At 35.1% G+C, this 26,880-nt stretch overlaps 4 protein-coding genes and 1 pseudogene across 5 annotated transcripts; 4 read left to right on the top strand and 1 right to left on the bottom strand.

The window, feature by feature from the left end:
- The first annotated feature begins 204 nt into the window (after positions 1-204).
- On the top strand, positions 205-2,199 carry LOC143241867 (cuticle protein 14-like). The gene is made up of 3 exons (XM_076485151.1): positions 205-310; positions 1,329-1,430; positions 1,703-2,199. Exons 1-3 carry the CDS (start codon positions 305-307, stop codon positions 2,105-2,107), a joined length of 513 nt encoding a protein of 170 aa, XP_076341266.1. The 5' UTR covers positions 205-304; the 3' UTR covers positions 2,108-2,199.
- A 2,423-nt stretch (positions 2,200-4,622) lies between these two features.
- Positions 4,623-6,585, top strand: LOC143241865 (cuticle protein 14-like). Its single transcript, XM_076485149.1, has 3 exons — positions 4,623-4,698; positions 5,717-5,818; positions 6,092-6,585. Exons 1-3 carry the CDS (start codon positions 4,693-4,695, stop codon positions 6,494-6,496), a joined length of 513 nt encoding a protein of 170 aa, XP_076341264.1. The 5' UTR covers positions 4,623-4,692; the 3' UTR covers positions 6,497-6,585.
- A 2,300-nt stretch (positions 6,586-8,885) lies between these two features.
- On the top strand, positions 8,886-10,983 carry LOC143241863 (cuticle protein 14-like). Its single transcript, XM_076485148.1, has 3 exons — positions 8,886-9,097; positions 10,116-10,217; positions 10,490-10,983. Exons 1-3 carry the CDS (start codon positions 9,092-9,094, stop codon positions 10,892-10,894), a joined length of 513 nt encoding a protein of 170 aa, XP_076341263.1. The 5' UTR covers positions 8,886-9,091; the 3' UTR covers positions 10,895-10,983.
- A 5,169-nt stretch (positions 10,984-16,152) lies between these two features.
- Positions 16,153-17,809, bottom strand: LOC143241813 (cuticle protein 14-like; annotated as a pseudogene). The gene is made up of 3 exons (XR_013022285.1): positions 17,664-17,809; positions 16,828-16,929; positions 16,153-16,647 (listed from the first exon to the last, which is right to left on the bottom strand). The product of XR_013022285.1 is annotated as a cuticle protein 14-like (transcript).
- Positions 17,810-22,287: 4,478 nt separating this feature from the next.
- LOC143241812 (cuticle protein 14-like) lies at positions 22,288-24,428 on the top strand. The gene is made up of 3 exons (XM_076485081.1): positions 22,288-22,441; positions 22,912-23,013; positions 23,194-24,428. The coding sequence occupies exons 1-3, from the start codon at positions 22,403-22,405 to the stop codon at positions 23,605-23,607; spliced, it is 555 nt and encodes a 184-aa protein (XP_076341196.1). The 5' UTR covers positions 22,288-22,402; the 3' UTR covers positions 23,608-24,428.
- The last annotated feature ends 2,452 nt before the right edge of the window (positions 24,429-26,880 follow it).

Below are 26,880 nucleotides of genomic sequence, written 5' to 3'. Positions count from 1 at the left end.
ATAAACGAACCTCTCAATGTAGAGTTTCTTTTTTTCGGTTCACCAAAACAGGTTCTGCTGATAGATGGAGATGAACGTATCTACAAGTTGCATCATTATCCAAGGTCGGAACACAAAAGATAGATGATGAGATTAGAAGACTGAGTTTCGTTAGAACAATTTTCTTATAATTTAACTAACGACCAATAATAATAAGAACTCGTCTACACACCTCAAGCTAGAGTCAGTATTTAAACTTGAGAATTTTCACAACTTAACACAAACATCCAGTCTTAGAAACTTGGAGTACAGAGAAACTCTTAAGATGAAGGTAAGTTGAAGTTATGTTAGTTAGAGTAAGTTGATAATTGGGTTTATCACGTCTATTATCACTGTTAGTTTTCAAGAAATTTTAAAATTGCAAACAAAATTCAAATAGTTTTCAACGAAGACACCGATTAAACTTCAGATACATTTCTATTTATTTTGAGTAGAATAATAGACAACTATTATCTGATGTTATTTGTTGTCGTCATTCTAGAGGGTTTCCAACCTTTAACAAACACTGAGAGTTATGAAACATCATAAGAAAATAAAAAAGGCTCTTTTTAACATGTTACCTTTTTGTTTTAATATATATATATTGTGGTTGTTGTTGTTGTCTGTCTATCTAACCCGCAAGCCATGAATAAGTGGTTAGGGCGCTCTTCTCGTAATCTGAGAGTCACAGGGTGGAATCTTCGTCACACCATACATGCTCGCTCTTTCAGCCTTCGAGGTATTCTAACATATAGTCAGCTCCACTGTGGGTTGACAACAGAGTGAAGCTAAATTTGGGACGGCTCGGACAGATGGTTTTCGAGTAGCTTTGCACCAATTTCAAAAAATAAAGAAAATCCGATTGGTTCTTTCTCGATTTATATATGTGTTTATTTATCTTTTTTCTTCTGTTTGGAAAACCATCACGAGTAAGAACAAATTTAACTTGTTAATTATAATTGAATATTTCGTGCTAATGTGACATTTATTGAACAAATACAGTTAGTGTTGTCAGATTACGAATTGATTTGGTTACAAATATTCTTCGTTGTTATAGTAACACTGAATATTATACTGGTATTGGCTAACCTGTATTCACCTTCACAAAGTCCCCCGCTGATACAGCGGTAAGTCTACGTATTTACAACATTAAAATCAGGGGGTTCGATTACCCTCGGTGGACTCAGCAGAGAGCCGGATGTGGCTTTGCTATAAGAAAAGCGCTCTCTAGAACACACTGTGATAAATATATCCAACTGTTTGTATCTCTAACTTTATTACATTTATTAATACATAAATCCTTATTTCAGGTACTTATTCTGTGTGCATTGGTCGCCGCTACCCAAGCTGGCATTATCTACGCTCCTGGCGTTCTAGGAACAGAAGCTAGTACCCGAATTCGGAACCAAGATGTAAGTTTAGATACACTTAGAATACTTATAAAACAGTCACTTCCCATCAGTTCTCTCTAAGATATTTCAAAGTTCTTAAACATTCAGAACGTTACAACAATTAAACGAAACAATCCGTTTTGAAACTGGTGGATTCGCCAGGTGTGGTGAAATTAACAACAAATTATTTGTTTCATTTGATTTTTTTCACATTTCATGTTATATGAATAGAAACGTTCTGTTCTACTGGATTCCTATATGATATGAATACGAACGTACCGTTCCTTTTCCAGGTTCTTGGCAACTACAACTTCGCCTATGACGAAGGGTCATTGACCGGAGGAAGTTTCCGCAAAGAGTCTGGCGACGCCCTCGGCAATGTTAAGATCGGATCCTACGGACTGAGAACAGCTGACGGACGTATCCGTACCGTCAACTACGTGGCCGATGCCGCCGGATTCCGCACCGACATCGATACTAACGAGCCCGGCGTGGAAGCGAAAGATCCCGCTAGCGCTTCGATCAACAAGGTCGACAAGATAGCTGTTCCTTTAGCCAGAATCCCTCTCGCTTCAGCTCCTGCCACTGTCCCTCTTGCTGCTACTGTCCCAATTCGTAATCTACTGACATTCTCTTCTGGTCTTCCACTTGCAAGTCCCTGGTTGGCTCCTCGTCTGGCTGGCAGACTGGTTTGGTAGAAAAAATATTTACTGAATGTCGTCTGTATTTCAATGTTTCCGTTACGTGATTGGTGTTATACATAGCAACAATAAAACACCACAGAATATAATTATTCGTTTTCGCTTCGTCCGTTTCCTTATAAACACATCAGCCGCTCAAGAAATACCGCCGTACTATTTGGGCTATACTTTAATCAAACACTATGACACATGTTTATTTATCTTGACAAAATTCCGTTACAATAATTGGTCCAAACACTATCACACATATTTATCTTTCACTATTTAGAACTAATTAGTTTTTAGATGGTAAAAGTCGGAAGTGAAGGTCACAGCAAGGCCACGAAAATCACTACGTATTAACATGAGGGATGATTTTTCACACTACTTTCCTTTATAATTCAGTTAAAAATGAACAGACTTTGATTAAACTTGGTGAACGTTTTTAGAATATTATTCCTCATTTTTCTCCCAAAATTGCCGTGTCCGTTGATAACGACGGATACACCGACACATTTTCGTATTTGTTTGAGATCCGAATATGAATAACACCGCGTGGCGGAGGAATGCGCCCAATTCTGTTTCTCTAGTTTCAGAGGAATTTTCTAAAGTTTTCAACCACTCGGAGCTCCTTTGTCAAGACTCAAAATTTTAAATGGCAACAAAACAGATTCAAATTCATAATATTTTAATATCAAAATTGATTCAAGATCCAAAATCGAAATTAGAAAGTCAAAATTCAAAATTATTCAAATCCTCAATCAAAAACACTTTAATGCAATTCAAGTCCTCAACCAAAAATATTTTAAAATAATTAAGAAAGTTAAAACCGAAAAATTCAACAACCAAATTTAAAAGACCTTGGAAATCAAATTCATTCAACAGTTAAAATCTCCATAATACAAACTCTTTCCAAACTATTACACGAAACCACACTTTTATATGTTTATATAAGAAAACACTACAATATATGTGTTCAAAAGTAAATATTTAACATTATTTTTCATTTCTTTACTTTACCTACGAGGAATCCCCTAGTGGTGAATCTGCAGACTTATAATGCTAAAAATTTGATTACCAAATTCGAGTTGAGCACACCATAAATAGTCCATTGTGTAATTTACTACAATACTTTACTACAAAATTCATATAAACGTTGTTTGTTTTTGCCAATAAGCTATCTATTCTCTGCCTAGCGGGTATCTAAACCTTTTTTCCTTCATCATTAGCACTTTGACTTACGGCTCAATCAGCAGCACCTCCAAACTAAAGTAACAAAATCTTAGATTACAACAGAAAACTCAAAACGATAATATTTCAAAATCAAAATTGATTCCATATCCAAAATCACAATTAAAAAGTCAGAAATCAAAAGCTCAACCAAAAACATTTCAAAACAATTCAAGTCCTCAACCAAAAACTCTTCAAAATGACTCAAGTCCTCGACTAGAAACACTTTAAATGAAAATATCAAACTAATTCAAGGTGCAAAATTAAAGCATTTCAAAATCGTATTTCAGGAAGTTCAAAATCGGACGAAATTCAACAACCTACTTAAAAATAACTTATAAAATAAATTTAATTTAACAGAAAATCTCCATATTTCAAATTTATTGACGCTCGGAACTTTATATAACTAAAAACCAAAACACTTGGAAAACTCAAACACCAAACCCAAAGTTTCAGAGGAAAAAAGCAGAAAAAACTCAAAATCGAAAGTACAAGTTTCAGACGAAAAACAAGAACGTTTCGAAAGTCAAACCACAATTCTATAAAAGCATATTTTATAAGTTTTCATAAAAACTTCTAAAATAATCTTATTAAGTGAAGTCCAGCATAACCAGTTGGGTAAGGTACTCCACTCGTAACCTAAGGGTCGCGAATCTGAATACCCCACACGCCAAACATGTTCGCCTTTTCAGCCGTGGAGGCGTAATAATGTGACAGTCAATCCCACCATTCGCTAATAAAAGATGAACCCAAGAGTTGGCTGTGGGTGGTGATGACTACTTGTTTTTCCTCTAGTCTAATACTGCTAAATTAGGAACTGCTAGAGTAGATAGTTTTCGTTTAGCTTTACTCGAAATTCATAAATAAACGAACTGGCCAAGCGTATTTTTCTAAAAATTGGTTGAATTAAGCCCAGCATTTCGATCCTTCATAACCCATTTAAAGAACTTTTTCAAATTCATTATGCGAAACCGTAATTTTCTATAGATTTACGACACTACAAACTAAACCTACTTTTCGTTGCAAATACAGCAGTTAAATAAACGTACATTTATCACACCTTCAGCGCTGTATAAACGAACCTCTCAATGTAGAGTTTCTTTTTCGGTTCATCAAAACAGGTTCTGCTGATAGATGGAGATGAACGTATCTACAAGTTGCATCATTATCCAAGGTCGGAACACAAAGATAGATGATGACATTAGAAGACTGAGTTTCGTTAGAACAATTTTCTTATAATTTAACTAACGACCAATAATAATAAGAACTCGTCTACACACCTCAAGCTAGAGTCAGTATTTAAACTTGAGAATTTTCACAACTTAACACAAACATCCAGTCTTAGAAACTTGGAGTGCAGAGAAACTCTTAAGATGAAGGTAAGTTGAAGTTATGTTAGTTAGAGTAAGTTGATAATTGGGTTTATCACGTCTGTTATTACTGTTAGTTTTCAAGAAATTTTAAAATTCCAAACAAAATTCAAATAGTTTTCAACGAAGACACCGATTAAACTTCAGATACATTTCTATTTATTTTGAGTAGAATAATAGACAACTATTATCTGATGTTATTTGTTGTCGTCATTTTGGAGGGTTTTTAACCTTTAACAAACACTGAGAGTTATGAAACATCATAAGAAAATAAAAAAGGCTCTTTGTAACATGTTACCTTTTGTTTTAATATATAAATATTGTGGTTGTTGTTGTTGTCTGTCTATCTAACACGCCAGCTATGAATAAGTGGTTAAGGCGCTCATCTCGTAATCTGAGAGTCACAGGGTGGAATTTTCGTCACACCAAACATGCTCGCTCTTTCAGCCTTCGAGGTATTCTAAAATATAGTGAGCTCCACTGTGGGTTGACAACAGAGTGAAGCTAAATTTGGGACGGCTCGGACAGATGGTTTTCGAGTAGCTTTGCGGCAATTTCAAAAAAGAAAGAAAATCCGATTCGTTCTTTGTCGATCTATATATGTGTTTATTTATCTTTTTTTCTTCTGTTTGGAAAACCATCACGAGTAAGAACAAATTTAACTTGTTAATTATAATTGAATATTTCGTGCTAATGTGACATTTATTGAACAAATACAGTTAGTGTTGTCAGATTACGAATTGATTTGGTTACAAATATTCTTCGTTGTTATAGTAACACTGAATATTATACTGGTATTGGCTAACCTGTATTCACCTTCACAAAGTCCCCCGCTGATACAGCGGTAAGTCTACGTATTTACAACATTAAAATCAGGGGGTTCGATTACCCTCGGTGGACTCAGCAGAGAGCCGGATGTGGCTTTGCTATAAGAAAAGCGCTCTCTAGAACACACTGTGATAAATATATCCAACTGTTTGTATCTCTAACTTTATTACATTAATTAATACATAAATCCTTATTTCAGGTACTTATTCTGTGTGCATTGGTCGCCGCTACCCAAGCTGGCATTATCTACGCTCCTGGCGTTCTAGGAACAGGAGCTAGTACCCGAATTCGGAACCAAGATGTAAGTTTAGATACACTTAGAATACTTATAAAAACAGTCACTTCCCATCAGTTCTCTCTAAGATATTTCAAAGTTCTTAAACATTCAGAACGTTACAACAATTAAACGAAACAATCCGTTTTGAAACTGGTGGATTCGCCAGGTGTGGTGAAATTAACAACAAATTATTTGTTTCATTTGATTTTTTTCACATTTCATGTTATATGAATAGAAACGTTCTGTTCTACTGGATTCCTATATGATATGAATACGAACGTACCGTTCCTTTTCCAGGTTCTTGGCAACTACAACTTCGCCTATGACGAAGGGTCATTGACCGGAGGAAGTTTCCGCAAAGAGTCTGGCGACGCCCTCGGCAATGTTAAGATCGGATCCTACGGACTGAGAACAGCTGACGGACGTATCCGTACCGTCAACTACGTGGCCGATGCCGCCGGATTCCGCACCGACATCGATACTAACGAGCCCGGCGTGGAAGCGAAAGATCCCGCTAGCGCTTCGATCAACAAGGTCGACAAGATAGCTGTTCCTTTAGCCAGAATCCCTCTCGCTTCAGCTCCTGCCGCTGTCCCTCTTGCTGCTACTGTCCCAGTTCGTAACCTACTAACACTCTCTACTGGTCTTCCACTTGCAAGTCCCTGGTTGGCTCCTCGTCTGGCTGGCAGACTGGTTTGGTAGAAAAAATATTTACTGAATGTCGTCTGTATTTCAATGTTTCCGTTACGTGATTGGTGTTATACATAGCAACAATAAAACACCACAGAATATAATTATTCGTTTTCGCTTCGTCCGTTTCCTTATAAACACATCAGCCGCTCAAGAAATACCGCCGTACTATTTGGGCTATACTTTAATCAAACACTATGACACATGTTTATTTATCTTGACAAAATTCCGTTACAATAATTGGTCCAAACACTATCACACATATTTATCTTTCACTATTTAGAACTAATTAGTTTTTAGATGGTAAAAGTCGGAAGTGAAGGTCACAGCAAGGCCACGAAAATCACTACGTATTAACATGAGGGATGATTTTTCACACTACTTTCCTTTATAATTCAGTTAAAAATGAACAGACTTTGATTAAACTTGGTGAACGTTTTTAGAATATTATTCCTCATTTTTCTCCCAAAAATTGCCGTGTCCGTTGATAACGACGGATACACCGACACATTTTCGTATTTGTTTGAGATCCGAATATGAATAACACCGCGTGGCGGAGGAATGCGCCCAATTCTGTTTCTCTAGTTTCAGAGGAATTTTCTAAAGTTTTCAACCACTCGGAGCTCCTTTGTCAAGACTCAAAATTTTAAATGGCAACAAAACAGATTCAAATTCATAATATTTTAATATCAAAATTGATTCAAGATCCAAAATCGAAATTAGAAAGTCAAAATTCAAAATTATTCAAATCCTCAATCAAAAACACTTTAATGCAATTCAAGTTCTCAACCAAAAATATTTTAAAATAATTAAGAAAGTTAAAAACCGAAAAATTCAACAACCAAATTTAAAAAGACCTTGGAAATCAAATTCATTCAACAGTTAAAATCTCCATAATACAAACTCTTTCCAAACTATTACACGAAACCACACTTTTTATATATTTATATAAGAAAAACACTACAATATATGTGTTCAAAAGTAAATATTTAACATTATTTTTCATTTCTTTACTTTACCTACGAGGAATCCCCTAGTGGTGAATCTGCAGACTTATAATGCTAAAAATTTGATTACCAAATTCGAGTTGAGCACACCATAAATAGTCCATTGTGTAATTTACTACAATACTTTACTACAAAATTCATATAAACGTTGTTTGTTTTTGCCAATAAGCTATCTATTCTCTGCCTAGCGGGTATCTAAACCTTTTTTCCTTCATCATTAGCACTTTGACTTACGGCTCAATCAGCAGCACCTCCAAACTAAAGTAACAAAATCTTAGATTACAACAGAAAACTTAAAATGATAATATTTCAAAATCAAAATTGATTCCATATCCAAAATCACAATTAAAAAGTCAGAAATCAAAAGCTCAACCAAAAACATTTCAAAACAATTCAAGTCCTCAACCAAAAACTCTTCAAAATGACTCAAGTCCTCGACTAGAAACACTTTAAATGAAAATATCAAACTAATTCAAGGTGCAAAATTAAAGCATTTCAAAATCGTATTTCAGAAAGCTCAAAATCGGACGAAATTCAACAACCTACTTAAAAATAACTTATAAAATCAATTTCATTTAACAGAAAAATCTCCATATTTCAAATTTATTTACGCTCGGAACTTTATATAACTAAAAACCAAAACACTTGGAAAACTCAAACACCAAACCCAAAGTTTCAGAGGAAAAAAAGCAGAAAAAAACTCAAAATCGAAAGTACAAGTTTCAGACGAAAAACAAGAACATTTCGAAAGTCAAACCACAATTCTATAAAAGCATATTTTATAAGTTTTCATAAAAACTTCTAAAATAATCTTATTAAGTGAAGCCCAGCATAACCAGTTGGGTAAGGTACTCCACTCGTAACCTAAGGGTCGCGAATCTGAATACCCCACACGCCAAACATGTTCGCCTTTTCAGCCGTGGAGGCGTAATAATGTGACAGTCAATCCCACCATTCGCTAATAAAAGATGAACCCAAGAGTTGGCTGTGGGTGGTGATGACTACTTGTTTTTCCTCTAGTCTAATACTGCTAAATTAGGAACGGCTAGAGTAGATAGTTTTCGTTTAGCTTTACTCGAAATTCATAAATAAACGAACTGGCCAAGCGTATTTTTCTAAAAAATTGTTTGAATTAAGCCCAGCATTTCGATCCTTCATAACCCATTTAAAGAACTTTTTCAAATTCATTATGCGAAACCGTAATTTTCTATAGATTTACGACACTACCAACTAAACCTACTTTTCGTTGCAAATACAGCAGTTAAATAAACGTACATTTATCACACCTTCAGCGCTGTATAAACGAACCTCTCAATGTAGAGTTTCTTTTTCGGTTCATCAAAACAGGTTCTGCTGATAGATGGAGATGAACGTATCTACAAGTTGCATCATTATCCAAGGTCGGAACACAAAAGATAGATGATGACATTAGAAGACTGAGTTTCGTTAGAACAATTTTCTTATAATTTAACTAACGACCAATAATAATAAGAACTCGTCTACACACCTCAAGCTAGAGTCAGTATTTAAACTTGAGAATTTTCACAACTTAACACAAACATCCAGTCTTAGAAACTTGGAGTGCAGAGAAACTCTTAAGATGAAGGTAAGTTGAAGTTATGTTAGTTAGAGTAAGTTGATAATTGGGTTTATCACGTCTATTATCACTGTTAGTTTTCAAGAAATTTTAAAATTGCAAACAAAATTCAAATAGTTTTCAACGAAGACACCGATTAAACTTCAGATACATTTCTATTTATTTTGAGTAGAATAATAGACAACTATTATCTGATGTTATTTGTTGTCGTCATTTTAGAGGGTTTTTAACCTTTAACAAACACTGAGTGTTATGAAACATCATAAAAAAATAAAAAAAGGCTCTTTGTAACATGTTACCTTTTGTTTTAATATATAAATATTGTGGTTGTTGTTGTTGTCTGTCTATCTAACCCGCCAGCTATGAATAAGTGGTTAAGGCGCTCATCTCGTAATCTGAGAGTCACGGGATGGAATTTTCGTCACACCATACATGCTCGCTCTTTCAGCCTTCGAGGTATTCTAACATATAGTCAGCTCCACTGTGGGTTGACAACAGAGTGAAGCTAAATTTGGGACGGCTCAGACAGATGGTTTTCGAGTAGCTTTGCACCAATTTCAAAAAATAAAGAAAATCCGATTGGTTCTTTCTCGATTTATATATGTGTTTATTTATCTTTTTTCTTCTGTTTGGAAAACCATCACGAGTAAGAACAAATTTAACTTGTTAATTATAATTGAATATTTCGTGCTAATGTGACATTTATTGAACAAATACAGTTAGTGTTGTCAGATTACGAATTGATTTGGTTACAAATATTCTTCGTTGTTATAGTAACACTGAATATTATACTGGTATTGGCTAACCTGTATTCACCTTCACAAAGTCCCCCGCTGATACAGCGGTAAGTCTACGTATTTACAACATTAAAATCAGGGGGTTCGATTACCCTCGGTGGACTCAGCAGAGAGCCGGATGTGGCATTGCTATAAGAAAAGCGCTCTCTAGAACACACTGTGATAAATATATCCAACTGTTTGTATCTCTAACTTTATTACATTAATTAATACATAAATCCTTATTTCAGGTACTTATTCTGTGTGCATTGGTCGCCGCTACCCAAGCAGGCATTATCTACGCTCCTGGCGTTCTAGGAACAGGAGCTAGTACCCGAATTCGGAACCAAGATGTAAGTTTAGATACACTTAGAATACTTATAAAACAGTCACTTCCCATCAGTTCTCTCTAAGATATTTCAAAGTTCTTAAACATTCAGAACGTTACAACAATTAAACGAAACAATCCGTTTTGAAACTGGTGGATTCGCCAGGTGTGGTGAAATTAACAACAAATTATTTGTTTCATTTGATTTTTTTCACATTTCATGTTATATGAATAGAAACGTTCTGTTCTACTGGATTCCTATATGATATGAATACGAACGTACCGTTCCTTTTCCAGGTTCTTGGCAACTACAACTTCGCCTATGACGAAGGGTCATTGACCGGAGGAAGTTTCCGCAAAGAGTCTGGCGACGCCCTCGGCAATGTTAAGATCGGATCCTACGGACTGAGAACAGCTGACGGACGTATCCGTACCGTCAACTACGTGGCCGATGCCGCCGGATTCCGCACCGACATCGATACTAACGAGCCCGGCGTGGAAGCGAAAGATCCCGCTAGCGCTTCGATCAACAAGGTCGACAAGATAGCTGTTCCTTTAGCCAGAATCCCTCTCGCTTCAGCTCCTGCCGCTGTCCCTCTTGCTGCTACTGTCCCAGTTCGTAACCTACTAACACTCTCTACTGGTCTTCCACTTGCAAGTCCCTGGTTGGCTCCTCGTCTGGCTGGCAGACTGGTTTGGTAGAAAAAATATTTACTGAATGTCGTCTGTATTTCAATGTTTCCGTTACGTGATTGGTGTTATACATAGCAACAATAAAACACCACAGAATATAATTATTCGTTTTCGCTTCGTCCGTTTCCTTATAAACACATCAGCCGCTCAAGAAATACCGCCGTACTATTTGGGCTATACTTTAATCAAACACTATGACACATGTTTATTTATCTTGACAAAATTCCGTTACAATAATTGGTCCAAACACTATCACACATATTTATCTTTCACTATTTAGAACTAATTAGTTTTTAGATGGTAAAAGTCGGAAGTGAAGGTCACAGCAAGGCCACGAAAATCACTACGTATTAACATGAGGGATGATTTTTCACACTACTTTCCTTTATAATTCAGTTAAAAATGAACAGACTTTGATTAAACTTGGTGAACGTTTTTAGAATATTATTCCTCATTTTTCTCCCAAAAATTGCCGTGTCCGTTGATAACGACGGATACACCGACACATTTTCGTATTTGTTTGAGATCCGAATATGAATAACACCGCGTGGCGGAGGAATGCGCCCAATTCTGTTTCTCTAGTTTCAGAGGAATTTTCTAAAGTTTTCAACCACTCGGAGCTCCTTTGTCAAGACTCAAAATTTTAAATGGCAACAAAACAGATTCAAATTCATAATATTTTAATATCAAAATTGATTCAAGATCCAAAATCGAAATTAGAAAGTCAAAATTCAAAATTATTCAAATCCTCAATCAAAAACACTTTAATACAATTCAAGTCCTCAACCAAAAATATTTTAAAATAATTAAGAAAGTTAAAAACCGAAAAATTCAACAACCAAATTTAAAAAGACCTTGAAATCAAATTCATTCAACAGTTAAAATCTCCATAATTCAAACTCTTTCCAAACTATTACACGAAACCACACTTTTTATATGTTTATATAAGAAAAACACTACAATATATGTGTTCAAAAGTAAATATTTAACATTATTTTTCATTTCTTTACTTTACCTACGAGGAATCCCCTAGTGGTGAATCTGCAGACTTATAATGCTAAAAATTTGATTACGAAATTCGAGTTGAGCACACCATAAATAGTCCATTGTGTAACTTACTACAATACTTTACTACAAAAATCATATAAACGTTGTTTGTTTTTGCCAATAAGCTATCTATTCTCTGCCTAGCGGGTATCTAAACCTTTTTCCTTCATCATTAGCACTTTGACTTACGGCTCAATCAGCAGCACCTCCAAACTAAAGTAACAAAACCTTAGATTACAACAGAAAACTTAAAATGATAATATTTCAAAATCAAAATTATCAAAATATAATCAATATATCATCACACTGTTGGGTTTAAACTTTTATGAAACACTGTTATACATAATTATATTTCATTTCACATCTTACTCATAAAATCTGGGTTTTCTTCCTTTAATTAGGGTTGTTTACATTTCTCCTTCTACATCTTCATATCTTAACTTCTCGTCGAATTTCAGTTGCTACATATTTTACATAACAAACATATGTTGTTGTTTTTTATTCAGAAATAATTCTCTGCATTAGAAGTTTTATCGTATTTTATTTTATCCATTTTGTGTATTTTAATATTAACGCGTTAAAACTGAGAATTTATATAACTTTGTATTTACAGCTCTTCCTTGTGAGTGGTTGAATATATATTATATTGAAACTATGTTGAAGATATATTGTATTGAAACTGCGTTGAAAAAAACTATGTTAAAACTATCAGGTCATCCGATAAGTAATGTCCGAAAATTTAAGACAGAAAGTGCATCATCATTTCTATTTGTGTAGAAGGCTTTAATAACTAAAATATGTAGTAGGACGTGTATAAAAATGTTCAGACAAATAAAGAAACTGTCGAAGTTGGTTTTAGAAGTTCAGATGAGGTGACTACAGCTTAAGTGATGTGACTGTTGAGTTTAGTGATGACTTGCTGCTGGCTGCACTTGATGAATATTGTGCTGTGACAGTTCACCGTCATCTGCAACAGCTTCGAAAGATGTCAAAACTTGACAGAAGCCAACCTTAGAGCAAGAGTGGACATTTGCACTTCTCTGCACTCTCCTGAACGTAACTCATCGTTTTTAGACAGGTTGGTAACTAAAAATGAAAAATAGATATATTATAAAAATGTTAAGTACCGCAGACAGTGGTTCATTGCATATAAACTGGATAAAGCCCAGCCCAAAATGGACCTCTACCCTAGGAAAGTCTTGTGAAGTATTTGGTGGAATATTGTTGGTGTGATCCAATTCTATTGACTTCTATTGTCAATTGTTAGAGCGCTTGAATGTTGCACTGAAAGAAAATAGGCCTAATTTAATCAATTGTAAAGGTGCTGTGTTACACCAGAGTAATGCACGGCTCCATACAGCAAAGATCACATCTGCAAAGATTGAAGAGCTAGACTGGGAAAAACTTCCACATCCTCCATATTCTGCAGACCTTGCCCCATCTGATTATCATCTATTCCGAAGTTTGCAGAATTATCTTGATTAAAAGGAGCTTGGAACACATGAAGATGTCAAAACTACTCTCTACATTATATTTTCTAAATCCCAAGAATTTTATAGGCGTGGCATTCAGAAGCTTGTGAATCGTTGGCAGGAAGTAATTTATAATAATGGAACTCACATTATTGATTAAATAACTTTAAAAGTATCTGAAATCATTTCTTTTTTCTGAATCTAAAATCGAACATTACTTAAGGTATGACCTGATATATTAAATATATCGTATTAAAACTGTGTTATATATATTATATAGAAACTATGTTGAATACACACACGAACTAGTCACGTGTCAGTCACAGCCGGTATAAAGTTGCGGTGGAACGGCATATATCAAAACTACATTATAATATTATTTGGCATTATGTTAGTCGTATGATGTCATCCATAGCTTTTAAGAAGGATATGTGATTGTCCTCAGTTCACAAAGGTTTACAAGTTTTATTCTTTCCATTTTGTTGGACTTATTTCCCATGTTTTATTTATGATCAGACTGTTGATATCGTAGTCCTCATATACTAGATGGTTCATGGAAGGCATTCTAGAAGTAGTGGTATGCTACTGACATTACAGCTTAACGACAGAATATTTTGCAATGGAAAATACATTGTCAAGAGACACAGTCGTCAGACAGGATATGTCCGGATGTGGCGACATAGACTGTAACGACGAGGCAAGGCTTCAAGTTTGTTGTTGTATAAGGAAATCACACTCAACGTATAAGCAAATTTGAGAAATATTTCAAAATGTCTTTGTAGTCTTTGTTCTGTATGAAAATTATAATAAATGAGTTCGAGCAACCAATATTCAAACATACAAATATATTATATTTTATCTATTTTATCAATTCTTGACATGTTATTATTAATATAATATTATACATAATATATTATTATTTAAAATCAGAGTTGGGTGTGGCTTAGAAGTTTGTGTGCCCAGACTATGAATCAAATGATTCATGATTTCTTCTTGGTTTTTTAAATATATTTTTTCCGCAACTGGAGGCCAGAGGTACACTATAATAGTCCAAGATGAGAAACAAACAGCTCAAGTGTTGGCAGTGGGTGTTACTCATTAGTTGCCTTCTCTCTAGAGAACAACTCTTTTGCAGAGAGTCCTTGCGTAGATTTTCATAAAATTTCTACAATCGGGCCTGGTATGGTCAAGTGAACGATCGACTCACAATCTGAGAGCCGCGGGTTCGAGTTCATGTCCCACCAAACATGCTTGCTTTTTCAGTCGTGAGAGCGTAATAATGTAATGGTCAATCCCACTATTCGGTGGTAAAAAATGAGCCCAAGAGTTGGCGGTGGGTGATGATGATTAGCTGCCTTCCCTCAAGTCTCACACTGCTAAATTAAGGACGGATAGCACAGATAGTCCTCGTATCACTTTGCGCCAAATTCAAAACAAACAAAATGACCAAGTGTATTTTTCTGAAAATTTTGTTAAATTAAGGCCAGCATTTCGTCCTGTCAAAGCCCATTTAAAGAACGTTTTCCAGTATAAATATGTAAATGGTCAAGAAAAAAATCCACCAAACATATTACAAGGGAGACTTAAGGGAAGTTTTAAAGAAAAGAAAATTATTTTAGTGATTGTTGTGCGTTGCCGAAAACCAACACTAAAAAGAAACGTGAAGAACGACTACTGCACAAAAGACAGTTATACAGGGACAATATATAAGTGGAATGAAACAGAGGTAGTTGTAAAGCGTAATACATTGGACTTCACATCGATTTTTCGTCTTTAATGTACAACTTTATTATAAGAAGAGAAAATTAAAATTTCTGGCAACCTAAAAACCAGTAGTGAAACGTTAAAAATGCAAAATATTTTGATTTTTATAAACAGAAATCCCGTTACGAAAGCTTTGTTTGTTTGTAATTAAGGACTAGGTTAAGGACTGGCTATCTGTGCTGTGCACACCACGGGGATCCAAACCCAACTTCTAGTATTGTAAGTCGGCAGACGTACCCCTATGTATGAGTGTTTATATGATGCTTTTAAAAGTGTGTACATTGTGGAATTTAGAGTATTGGCCCAACGCTCGAATAGTATTAGGTGTTGAATTTATTTCTGTGAAAAAATTATGTTAGCCAGAGACAATCATTAAACTCTTAAGGTCACGGTATTGTGCGAAAATTTCTTTGTTCATAACTCAAAATTAATTTTCTGGCAAAAATGGTAAACGTACTTCTGATCACTAAGTGATCGTGGGGAAGGGGGTCTAAGGGGTAGTATGGTACTAAATACTCTCAGCATCTCAACTTTAAAATTAGGAACTGCAATACCTTAATATATTAATATTGTGTGGGCAGTATCTGAGACCTGTACAAAATTATTTCCAAAACCGGAAGATATTCAAACCTGAATTTTGCCTCTCTGGTTCTAGTTGATTGGTTTTTAACGACGGAGTTTGACAGGACTCAAATTCTGATAATTTGATTAAAAACTCACACGTTATCTTTTATGAAACGTATTAGTTTTTGTTTTTTCAGACAAACGTGTATTTAACAAACCTTCTAGTGAAAAATGTGCTCAAAGGTTGTCGAAAACAAACGTTTTTAAATCTTATCACGTTTGTGTTTTCACCCTTTATTACGTGATTCGGTTTCTCACACACAAGTAATTAAGTGTAAAATGTTATTACGTAACAGTAATAACATTAAATAAAACGAATACTAATATAAAGATAAAAAATACATTTGGAAAAAAGCAACATCTTTTTCAGAATTTTATTGACATAATTGATGCAGATATATGAAACTTTGGTCTTCACGAACTGAAATTGTGAGTATGTACTTTACCAGAGATAACCGCCATAGTTGTAGTAGGGTGCAGCACCCAAGTGGGCACGACCATAGTAGCCAAGACCGTGAACATAGTTATAAGCTGTTGGGTGGGCCACATGGGCTAGAGCAGGGCAGCAGCGTAGGTAAGAGCAGGGGCAGCAGCAGCGTACGTGATTGGAGCGACCACAGCCTTGTTGATGGAGGTGTTAGCAGGGTCCTTTGGCTCCACGCCGGGTTCGTTGGATTGGATGTTGGTACGGAAGCCAGCGGCATCAGCCACGTAGTTAACGAGACGGACACGGCCATCAGCGTCTCTTAAACCGTAAGAACCGATCTTGTTTCCGTAAGCATCGCCGGATTCTCTACGGAAAGTGCTTCCGGAAGTGTGACCCTCGTTGTATCCAAAGTGGTAATTTCCGACATTCTGTACGAATAAAAAAAATTAAAACAAGATAAAAAGTTTATTCAAGATACATGAGAGAAGATCAAATTAAAACTACATCTGTAAATATATATATACCTTCATTAACATAAGAGATAGCGTGATTAATATCAGAGTAGTTCGACCACAGATAACCTAGAAACTGTTTGTAGAGTCACTTACATCTTGGTTACGGAACTGGGTGCTTCCACCAGCTTCAAGATAATGAGGAGAGTAAATCAAACCAGCCTGGGTGGCGGCAACAAGAGCACACAAGATGAGGATCTGTAAAGTATAAGAACAGTTAGAGTAGGATAAATGAAGACCTGTGTAATATAAGAACAGGTAAAAGCAAAATAAATAAGAATTTGCAAAATATAACATTAGTTAGAGTAGGATGATTGAGGAACTGTAAAGTAAAAGAACAGTTAGAATAGGGTAAATGAGGACCTGTAAAGTATTAGAACAGTTAGGGTAGGGTAAATGAGGATCTGTAAAGTATCAGAACAGTTAGAGTAGGGTAAATGAGAACCTGTATAATATAAGAACAGGTAAAGTAAGGTAAATGAGGATCTGTAAAGTATCAGAACAGTTAGAATAGGGTAAATGAGGACCTGTATAATATAAGAAAAGGTAAAGTAAGGTAAATGAGGACCTGTAAAGTATAAGAATAGGTAGAGTTGAGTAAATTAGGACCTGTAAAGTATTAGAACACTTAAAGTAGGATAAATGATTATCTGTTCGCGCACAGGAAGCGAATCTGCACAGCACAAGAACAGGTAAACTTCACGACATGAGTTCCCGTTAAAAACGAAGTTGATACAATGTACAAAGTAATCTATAAAGAGTTATATGTGTAAGATATATCCCTGTGTTTATTACTTCCTAGATAAATTTCTTTAAAAAATACCTGGACTACATATGAAACAAAGACAAAAGCAGCATACTTATCTAACCTAATATTATTGTATGAAATACTGTTGTTTCATAAGTATGAGATCCTACTCTGTAACACTTACTTTCATATTTCCCAGGAGAGGTAGAACAACTCAGACTACTGGAACTATGAGGAAGTCTGTCTTCACCGAGGTTTCATTCTTCCTTTTATAGTTCTATGTTACTACTCTTCCACCACCACCACCCCCCACCACACACCTCCCTTACCACGTTCGTTCCCAAAAGAGAAAAAAGTCTCCACGTCATCATTTCCAACATTTCTGCATTAGACGACCATAGACACACCTTTAACACTCTTCCCTGTACCTCCCTCCCCCTCTGTACGAACTTCGTCCTTAAAAACTTCCCATAGAAAGAAGCAGTGTTCAGATAAAATCAAGCACACATTTACTGGGCGTGTCTCGTTCCATGTTCTGGTATCACTGACCCAGAGAGCATATCTACTTACGAGATCGTAGCCTTGATCTAATTTTATGATCCTGGGTGACATATTTACAGAAGAATGTATTCCTAGTCTATGGTTATAATATTAATAATACACAGGTGGGGATGTTTGGTACGTTGGTGTTAGTGACGTCACTGTTTTCCAGTTGATAGAATATTTGTTTACGAAACCACGTATTGTAAATTTATGACAAAATGATTGTATCTTACAAGTAATGGTTGTAAAAACATATGTAAGTTTTCTTTGACAGTAAATATAAGCATGGTAAAGTAATATATATATATACACACGATACAGTGATAATTACATACACATAGTACAAGGATTTATAAAAAAAATGGAAATTTATACACAAACATGAGAAGTTTTTCTTTGTTTTGAATTTCGCGCAAAGCTACTCGAGAGTCATCTGCGCTAGCTATCCCTAATTTAGCAGTGTAAGACTAGAAAGAAGGTAACTAGTCATCACCACCAACCGCCAACTATTGGGCTACTGTTTTACTAACGAATAGTGGGATTGAACGTCACATTATAACGCCCCCACGGCTGAAAGGGCGAGCATGTTTGGTATAACAGGGATTCGAACCCGTGACCCTCATATTACGAGTCGGGTGCCTTAACCACCTGGCCATGCCCAGCCTGACATGAGAAGTAATCTATACGTATGTGGTACACTAACCTATATAGAAAAGGTAAATTTATCTATATAGACAAAGAAAGGTAATCTATAGAAACATGGTACTTATATTATATAAGTATGGAATAGTAATATATATATATAAACGTGGTACAGTGAGCTACATAAACATGATACAGTGATCTTAAACATTGGTGGTTGGTATACTTTACTGACATCGACAAGTCGCAACACAATCTGTTAACTTTTCTATAATATTTGTCAAATGCCAAAATTCTCAGCCTTTGTTTTTACTGAATGTTTAGGTTCTGATAAAAAGTATTAAAATAACTGCTATTGTTATAAAAGTGAAGTTATGTTGTGTTTGGTTTTGAAATAAGAAATCAACTTTTCCAGTTCTGTGATCCTATCTGTTCATTCATAAATTGACTCTATAGTTATTTTTAACCCGTAAACGCGAACCTCTGTGTCGTTTTCTTTAAAAAAAAATTTTAAAGGTAAACCGGATTGAAATCTGAAAACAGCTACAGCAATTTGTCTGAGTTTACTGTCATTACAGATCAAAGAGATAGTGTGAAATTTTGCAACAAGTAATAGAAACACCTTATAAAAACTGAAACCTAAAATTCAACAGGAACACATCGTGAAGAAGGTAGTGACCTTAGAACCAGAGTATACAGGCCCCAATAACATATAAATTACATAAATAAATGTAAACAGAATAGCACTTTTATCGTCTCTAATTATTACAACTGAGGTTTTCTTTTAAATTTATGAGATATTTTACGTAATGTTTAGACATTTTCTTATAAGGAAAACCATAGTATTATTTAATATGGCATGACATCAACAACAACCAATTGTACGGCCAATACCTTAATTAGTTAACACGTAGTTACCATTAGTTTCAGTCAAGCGATGCTTATTAGATCAAAGAATGTTCTACGAAGAAAGAAAAAATGTTAACATTTCAATCAAAATAGGTTCGTCGAGCTAGGGTTCGAATCGTATGCTGTATTTATGACAAATATACTGAAGATCTTTGACGCCAACTCTAATTTTAAACTACTTTTTTTTTCTCTTTATTCATCCCACCTCAAAGACGGGGTATAAACAAAAATACATGAAATAAAACACTAGTTAATAATTAGCATATGGAAAGAAAACATTGCAAGATACCACCTTGTTAAAAATTAGAACATAAGATATAAAAGGTATTAGAAAATATAAAAGAAGTAATAGTTAGCGGTAAATATCTAAATCAAATTACATGAAAAACATTAATAAAACATAGCAAACAATGGAACACTTGTGATAAAAAAAGAAAACTTGTAGAAAATAATACACTTCATCTTAACAAAGCACATAACAGGTATCTTTGTTACCAACCAATTTTAAACTACTGACGTTTCACGCTAGGGGATTGACTATTACTCTTATAACGTTCTCACAACTTAAAGTAAGGAAAATGTTTTGTGGATTAGAACCCGGCTCGCTTGCTACAAAAACCTACAATTCTAAAGGATCTGTGTCCTAAAATAAATCTACGATCAGATGAGTCCCTATTGCCATCAGGTTTTTGTTGTTTTTCTAATAACGACAGAATATTTCTTAATATCAAAACATTTAGCACTATTGACCATGTTGAAAGTGTTCGTATTAAAATAATAAAGTTCACGCTTTTCGCTGATTCGATAAAGATTACAGTATAAACAGAACAAATGATCAAACAAACAATCCCACATGATTTGAGTAGGATGTATATTTCACAAATGTTTATAAACATTGTGATTCGAATTTAGAAACATTTGACAAGAGATTGTGTTTATGTTAGAATCCGGTATTAGATATTGTAACAATGAAGAGACAGTCTTGCTGATTTAAGTATTTATTTTGTTTCTATAAAAGTTTTTATGTGACGTTAGTAAGCTCAACTAATACTTAGATGGAAAATAAATTTTGTAAACTAGACTAGAACGTTAAAGTGAAAAATATTAACACGTCATTATTCTAATCATTTGTTTCATTGTTTACAAGTTTCATACAGACTATTATTACATCAGGATCCTAATCATCTGTTTCATTGTTTACAAGTTTCATACAGACTATTATTACATCAGGATCCTAATCATCTGTTTCATTGCTTACAACTTTCATACAGACTATTATTACATCAGGATCCTAATCATCTGTTTCATTGTTTACAAGTTTCATACAGACTATTATTACATCAGGATCCCAATCATCTGTTTCATTGTTTACAAGTTTCATACAGACTATTATTACATCAGGATCCCAATCATCTGTTTCATTGTTTACAAGTTTCATACAGACTATTATTACATCAGGATCCCAATCATCTGTTTCATTGCTTACAACTTTTATACAGACTATTATTACATCAGGATCCTAGTCATCTGTTTCATTGCTTACAACTTTCATACAGACTATTATTACATCAGGATCCTAATCATCTGTTTCATTGTTTACAAGTTTCATACAGACTATTATTACATCAGGATCCCAATCATCTGTTTCATTGTTTACAAGTTTCATACAAACTATTATTACATCAGGATCCTAATCATCTGTTTCATTGTTTACAACTTTCATACAGACTATTATTACATAAGGATCCTAATCAACTGTTTCATTGTTTACAACTTTCATACAGACTATTATTACATCAGGATCCTAGTCATCTGTTTCATTGCTTACAACTTTCATACAGACTATTATTACATCAGGATCCTAATCATCTATTTCATTGTTTACAAGTTTCATACAGACTATTATTACATCAGGATCCTAATCATCTATTTCATTGTTTACAAGTTTCATACAAACTATTATTACATCAGGATCCTAATCATCTGTTTCATTGTTTACAACTTTCATACAAACTATTATTACATCAGGATCCTAATCATCTGTTTCATTGTTTACAAGTTTCATACAAACTATTATTACATCAGGATCCTAATCATCTGTTTCATTGTTTACAAGTTTCATACAGACTATTATTACGTCATAATTCTAATTCTCTTTCCACCACAAGAACAATCTTTATGTCTTGTTGACTTTACAGCAGAAAGGACACAATTTGTAAAATGTTAAAATGAATTTTATTTATGAAAACTTCTCTAACCGATGCACGTGCATATTTTATCACTTTGGAAAGGGACTCTTTTCCCCCTAATGTCTTAAACACCAAACAGAAATGATCTCATATCAGTCAATGTAATTTTTGTAAGATTTCTTTTGTTGTTAAACAAACCAAACCAAAACAATCACTTCTTAGTTCGTGTGTAATTCGGTTTAAGAATAGTTTAAAGTAGACCAAGGTTAAATATACTGGTTTATATGAAACTGGTAAATCCTAACTTAAGGTCACCCTAGATATAGAACAGAATTAAAAAAAAGAACTACAACAGTGAGAGGACGTGATGTGTTAGGGGAGGGTCTATCACTTCTCTTTCCTTCTTTTGTTCGTTGTGCGATCTTCGTAAACTACGAATTTCCAAGGACTTTCAAAGACCGAGCGAAGGTGCAGTTAACCTTCCATTACAGACAAGATCACGCACCGAGTACAGGTGTTTACAAGGTCGAATACGTGTATTCTGATCTCCTCAAGGTCGACACTCTATTGTCCGCACGTCATCACCGCGTCTGTTTCTTTGTCTCTATAGCAACTATAAAAGCGAGAGATTTTTGGAAACATGATCACTCCGACACTAGGAACCCAATCTACCATGAAGGTAAAAACCAAAAGAGAGAGACAGAAATCCAGTAAATTAATATGTAAATCCTTCAGATTTGTTCGTTTATTTCAAATTTCCTCTTTTTTATAACTTTAAAATGTTACTTTAATTAAATTTGTAGGAAAATAAATTAAAACAAACTATTTATGACACATCGTCATGAGATTATGTTTTGTTCTCAAATTTAGTATAACTTTAAATTTAATATATTAAGCTTAATGTAAACAAAAACTTGTTCGTAGCATTTGTTCATACACTTTAAATGTTCCTTTACCCTACTGTAACTGTTCTAATACTTTGCAAGTCCTTATTTACCCTACTCTAACTGTTCTAATACTTTGCAAGTCCTCATTTACCCTACTCTAACTGTTCTAATACTTTACAGATTCTCATTTACCCTACACTAACTGTTCTAATACTCTACAGGTCTTCATTTACCCTACTCTAACTGTTCTTATACTTTACAGATCCTCATCTTGTGTGCTCTTGTTGCCGCCACCCAGGCTGGTTTGATTTACTCTCCTCATTATCTTGAAGCTGGTGGAAGCACCCAGTTCCGTAACCAAGATGTAAGTGACTCTACAAACAGTTTCTAGGTTATCAGTGGTCGAACTACTCTGATATTAATCACGCTATCTCTTATGCTAATGAAGGTATATATATATTTACAAATGTAGTTTTAATTTGATCTTCTCTCGTGTATCTTGAATAAACTTTTTATCTTGTTTTAATTTTTTTTATCCGTACAGAATATCGGAAATTACCACTTTGGATACAACGAGGGTCACACTTCCGGAAGCACTTTCCGTAGAGAATCCGGCGATGCTTACGGAAACAAGGTCGGTTCTTACGGTTTAAGAGACGCTGACGGCCGTGTCCGTCTCGTTAACTACGTGGCTGATGCCGCTGGCTTCCGTACCAACATCCAATCCAACGAACCCGGCGTGGAGCCAAAGGACCCTGCTAACACCTCCATCAACAAGGCTGTGGTCGCTCCAATCACGTACGCTGCTGCTGCCCCTGCTCTTACCTACGCTGCTGCCCCTGCTCCAGCCCATGTGGCCCACCCAACAGCTTATAACTATGTTCACGGTCTTGGCTACTATGGTCGTGCCCACTTGGGTGCTGCACCCTACTACAACTATGGCGGTTATCTCTGGTAAATCAAATAACCCCTCAGTTCGAAAACATCGGAAGACCACAAGTACGGCTGTCACGTATGACAAATAACGTAAACTGTTCTATAGTTTGACTACTTTTTTCTTATCTTGTATATCCGTGTGCTTGACTAGTTACGTTAATGTTGAAGTGTAAGGTAAAACAACATGTTAGAATGGTGGACTACATATTTTTTAAATTTCGTACACAAGAATTCTTTACTGTCAGTTTTAATACGATTGGAACGAACTGCACTGATTAGTGAGAGAATAAAGTATATTCTCTCTTACAAGTGGGCTAGGCGAGGCTAATGAGTTAGCGTGTCAGGCTGTAGATCCAAAAATCTAGGGCTCGAGTCCCATCACATGTTTTTTAAGTGTATAATTTTCTTTGTTAATTTTTTTAATGTGCCAAACTTACTGAGGGAGCGAGAGTCGTGGGAAGATGGGCATTAAATAGGTTTATAAAACTGTACACCTCAAGGTGCAGGGTTCGATCTCCGCTTTATGGCTCGTGCAATTCAATCGCGACACGATTTTGCTTGTTTTACGAATGTACATTTTTTTAGATCGTTTGCCGCCAGAGGAAGCCTACTAGTTTGCGTTTGATCAGAAGGTAGTAAAGGTTACGAGAGTAGATTTTGTTAATTAGTTGTAAACTGTTTTTAATGATGTTTCTTTAAATATACACTAGTTTGCAGAGAGGCAGCTATATGAGTGGGATTTCACATCGGATATTTGTGTGTAAATGTTTGTGTACTAACGGCAGTATTGTCAAAAATTAAGAATAAAGATTCAATAAAAAAAAGATATATTACTCTTTGTTATTTCGCGTCTGTTACTGGAAAAACATGTGAGGACAGAATGTAAGATTTTATTGAATGTAACGTAACTTAATACAAACTTGTATATTTCTAACATACACAGCTTCATTCCTAATCGAGTGCCTTCATTGTCAGCAATGTTCACATGTAAATTATTTGTATTCGGCATGATTCATAACTAACTCAAACACCCCTGTATATGGGTTATCTCTTTATTAATCGTAGTCAAAAGTTATTCATAATTCCTTATATGTCATATTCTCTCATTTTTAGCTGTATTTTAAATTTAAGTAGTGTTGAAAGTCACGATCTCAGGGAAATCGTTAATGTGTTATTTTTTTATTGATTGACACTTAAACGATCAAAAGGTAAAACTTTCAAGGAACGATTATTTTGACATCCAAGTACAGATCTACACAAATTTTTGCATGAGGGCAGTCATCGCTAATAGAGAAAAGATAAAGCAGTTAGTCAACAACACTTCCCCCCAACACTTGTGTTACTCCTGTCTGACCGAAAAGTGGGATTCAATATCGACATTCGCGTAGCGCAATAAAAGTCTTTCAAGGTCACGTATACTCCAAATGTCCTGCATATGAAGTACAATACCTGTACAAGAAATTTTCCTTTTCAAATAAAAAATATAACTGTTTAGGTCAAAAGGCCGGCACTAAAATGTCGTTTAGCTCTGCACTTTCAGTTGTCATATTGGCAGTCAAGAATCGGTCTGGAGGCGGCGAGGGCTATTGATTAGTTGGTCCTCTTCTGGACAACAGTTGAAAATAAAATATACTAATGTTTTCTGGTCTGACCGTTTCTTCCACCAGTCGTACAGAGATAAAAATATAACAGATCATGCTATAATGATCAAGAAAAACGAAATATTTGTGTAACCGAGAAAACAAATCAAAATATCTTTTAAACATAATCGACTCTGATACAAGTAATTATTTATTTGTAGCTTTTCAAATTGTTTTGTTGAAAGTAAAATTTGTATATGACAATGTTTTTTTCATATGTCGGTTCAAACTTCTATCGCATGTATTCGTTTCTTTTTTGAATTTATCTTAAAGCTGCACGAGGGATATCTGCTCCATTTGTCCCTAATTTAGCAACGTAAGACTAGGGGAAGGCAGCTAGTCATCACAATCTACCGCCAACTCGTGGGCTACTCTTTAACCAACGAATAGTGGGATTGGCCGTAATATTATAACTCTCTCACGGCTGAAAGGGCGAGCATGTTTGGTGCGACCGAGATTCGAACCCGCAACCCTCGAATTACGAGTCGAACGCCTTAACACACTTGGCCATGCCGAGCCTCCGTTAGTTAGAGAAGAGAAACATGGAAGCGACATGAATCAGCTCGAACAAAACCATCATATTTTAAGTTTTACTAGAAACATTACTCCAAAACGATGTTACGTATAATTTGAAATCGATTACTTAGTTGTTGTTTTGGGCTACTCTTTAACCAACGAATAGTGAGATTGGCCGTATTATTATAACGCTCCTACGGCTGAAAGGGAGAGCATCTTTAGTGTGACAGGAATATGAACCTGCGACTCTCAGGTTACAAGTCGAGTGCCCTAACCATTTGGCTATGCCGAGTCTACTGTCTCGAACAAAGGAAATCGTGTTTAATAAGGCATTCTGGCGAGTAATTTTCTTAAATATTAATAAAATGAAACGGACTGAATAAGGTGTTTTTAAAACATTAAACTTCAGTAAATTTCGTATATATTTCCGTAACGTATCATTAATGTTATCGTAAAGAAATCTTTACATTTTATCACGTTATCCTTTTTTTAAATATTTATCCGTTAACGGACAACAGATGTTGTTATGTGAATGTAAAACATCGACAAAAATCAAGTAACTTTCTTCCGTCCAATTTACACTTTAATCACAGGAGAAGGTACGTGACGGCTGGGTACTTGAGGCGTATTGAGAAAATAATGAAACCAGATATATTTCAGTTTGGGTGTCTGTTTCAGATATGGCTGAGTCGAATGGGCGTGGTTGGGAACTGGGTAAAGGTTACATGCGCGTTTGGCTTTGTGTCAAGGTTAACCTGTTCTCAAGTAATTAGTCTGTTGCCAAGTTATGCCACAAATCATCTATATCATCTGGTTTTCCTTTGTCTTTTGTGCTAATCTTTTGATACATTTACTTTCCAAGTAACACGGTACAGTATTTTAAAACTCAGGAATTTTCACAGTCAATAATGCAAGCATGTCGTACAATAAAATAAATAAATAAAACAGAGAATTTCAATTATTATTCCATATCTAACTGTGTGTATAGTTATGTATATATATATATATATATATATGCGTATACAAACCTTTTGTCTTCAAAGAGTTAAATATAATTTACTTTTATCAAATGGCCCGGCATGGCTAGGTGGTTAAGGCACCCGACTCGTAATCCGAGGGTCGCGGGTTCGAATACCCGT

This window comes from Tachypleus tridentatus, unplaced genomic scaffold, assembly GCF_004210375.1.
Source record: "Tachypleus tridentatus isolate NWPU-2018 unplaced genomic scaffold, ASM421037v1 Hic_cluster_1, whole genome shotgun sequence".
Taxonomy (NCBI): domain Eukaryota; kingdom Metazoa; phylum Arthropoda; class Merostomata; order Xiphosura; family Limulidae; genus Tachypleus; species Tachypleus tridentatus.
This window is presented reverse-complemented; position numbering and strand designations above follow the sequence as displayed.

What these genes read in the sequence shown, in the direction of transcription:
- LOC143241865 (XM_076485149.1), top strand. An exon ending in CCCGAATTCGGAACCAAGAT is followed by an intron (nt 5,819 to 6,091) that starts GTAAGTTTAGAT and finishes TTCCTTTTCCAG; the next exon opens with GTTCTTGGCAACTACAACTT.
- LOC143241867 (XM_076485151.1), top strand. An exon ending in CCCGAATTCGGAACCAAGAT is followed by an intron (nt 1,431 to 1,702) that starts GTAAGTTTAGAT and finishes TTCCTTTTCCAG; the next exon opens with GTTCTTGGCAACTACAACTT.
- LOC143241812 (XM_076485081.1), top strand. Translation starts at nt 22,403, where the DNA reads ATGATCACTCCGACACTAGGAACCCAATCTACCATGAAG. An exon ending in GAACCCAATCTACCATGAAG is followed by an intron (nt 22,442 to 22,911) that starts GTAAAAACCAAA and finishes TATACTTTACAG; the next exon opens with ATCCTCATCTTGTGTGCTCT. An exon ending in CCCAGTTCCGTAACCAAGAT is followed by an intron (nt 23,014 to 23,193) that starts GTAAGTGACTCT and finishes TTATCCGTACAG; the next exon opens with AATATCGGAAATTACCACTT.
- LOC143241863 (XM_076485148.1), top strand. An exon ending in CCCGAATTCGGAACCAAGAT is followed by an intron (nt 10,218 to 10,489) that starts GTAAGTTTAGAT and finishes TTCCTTTTCCAG; the next exon opens with GTTCTTGGCAACTACAACTT.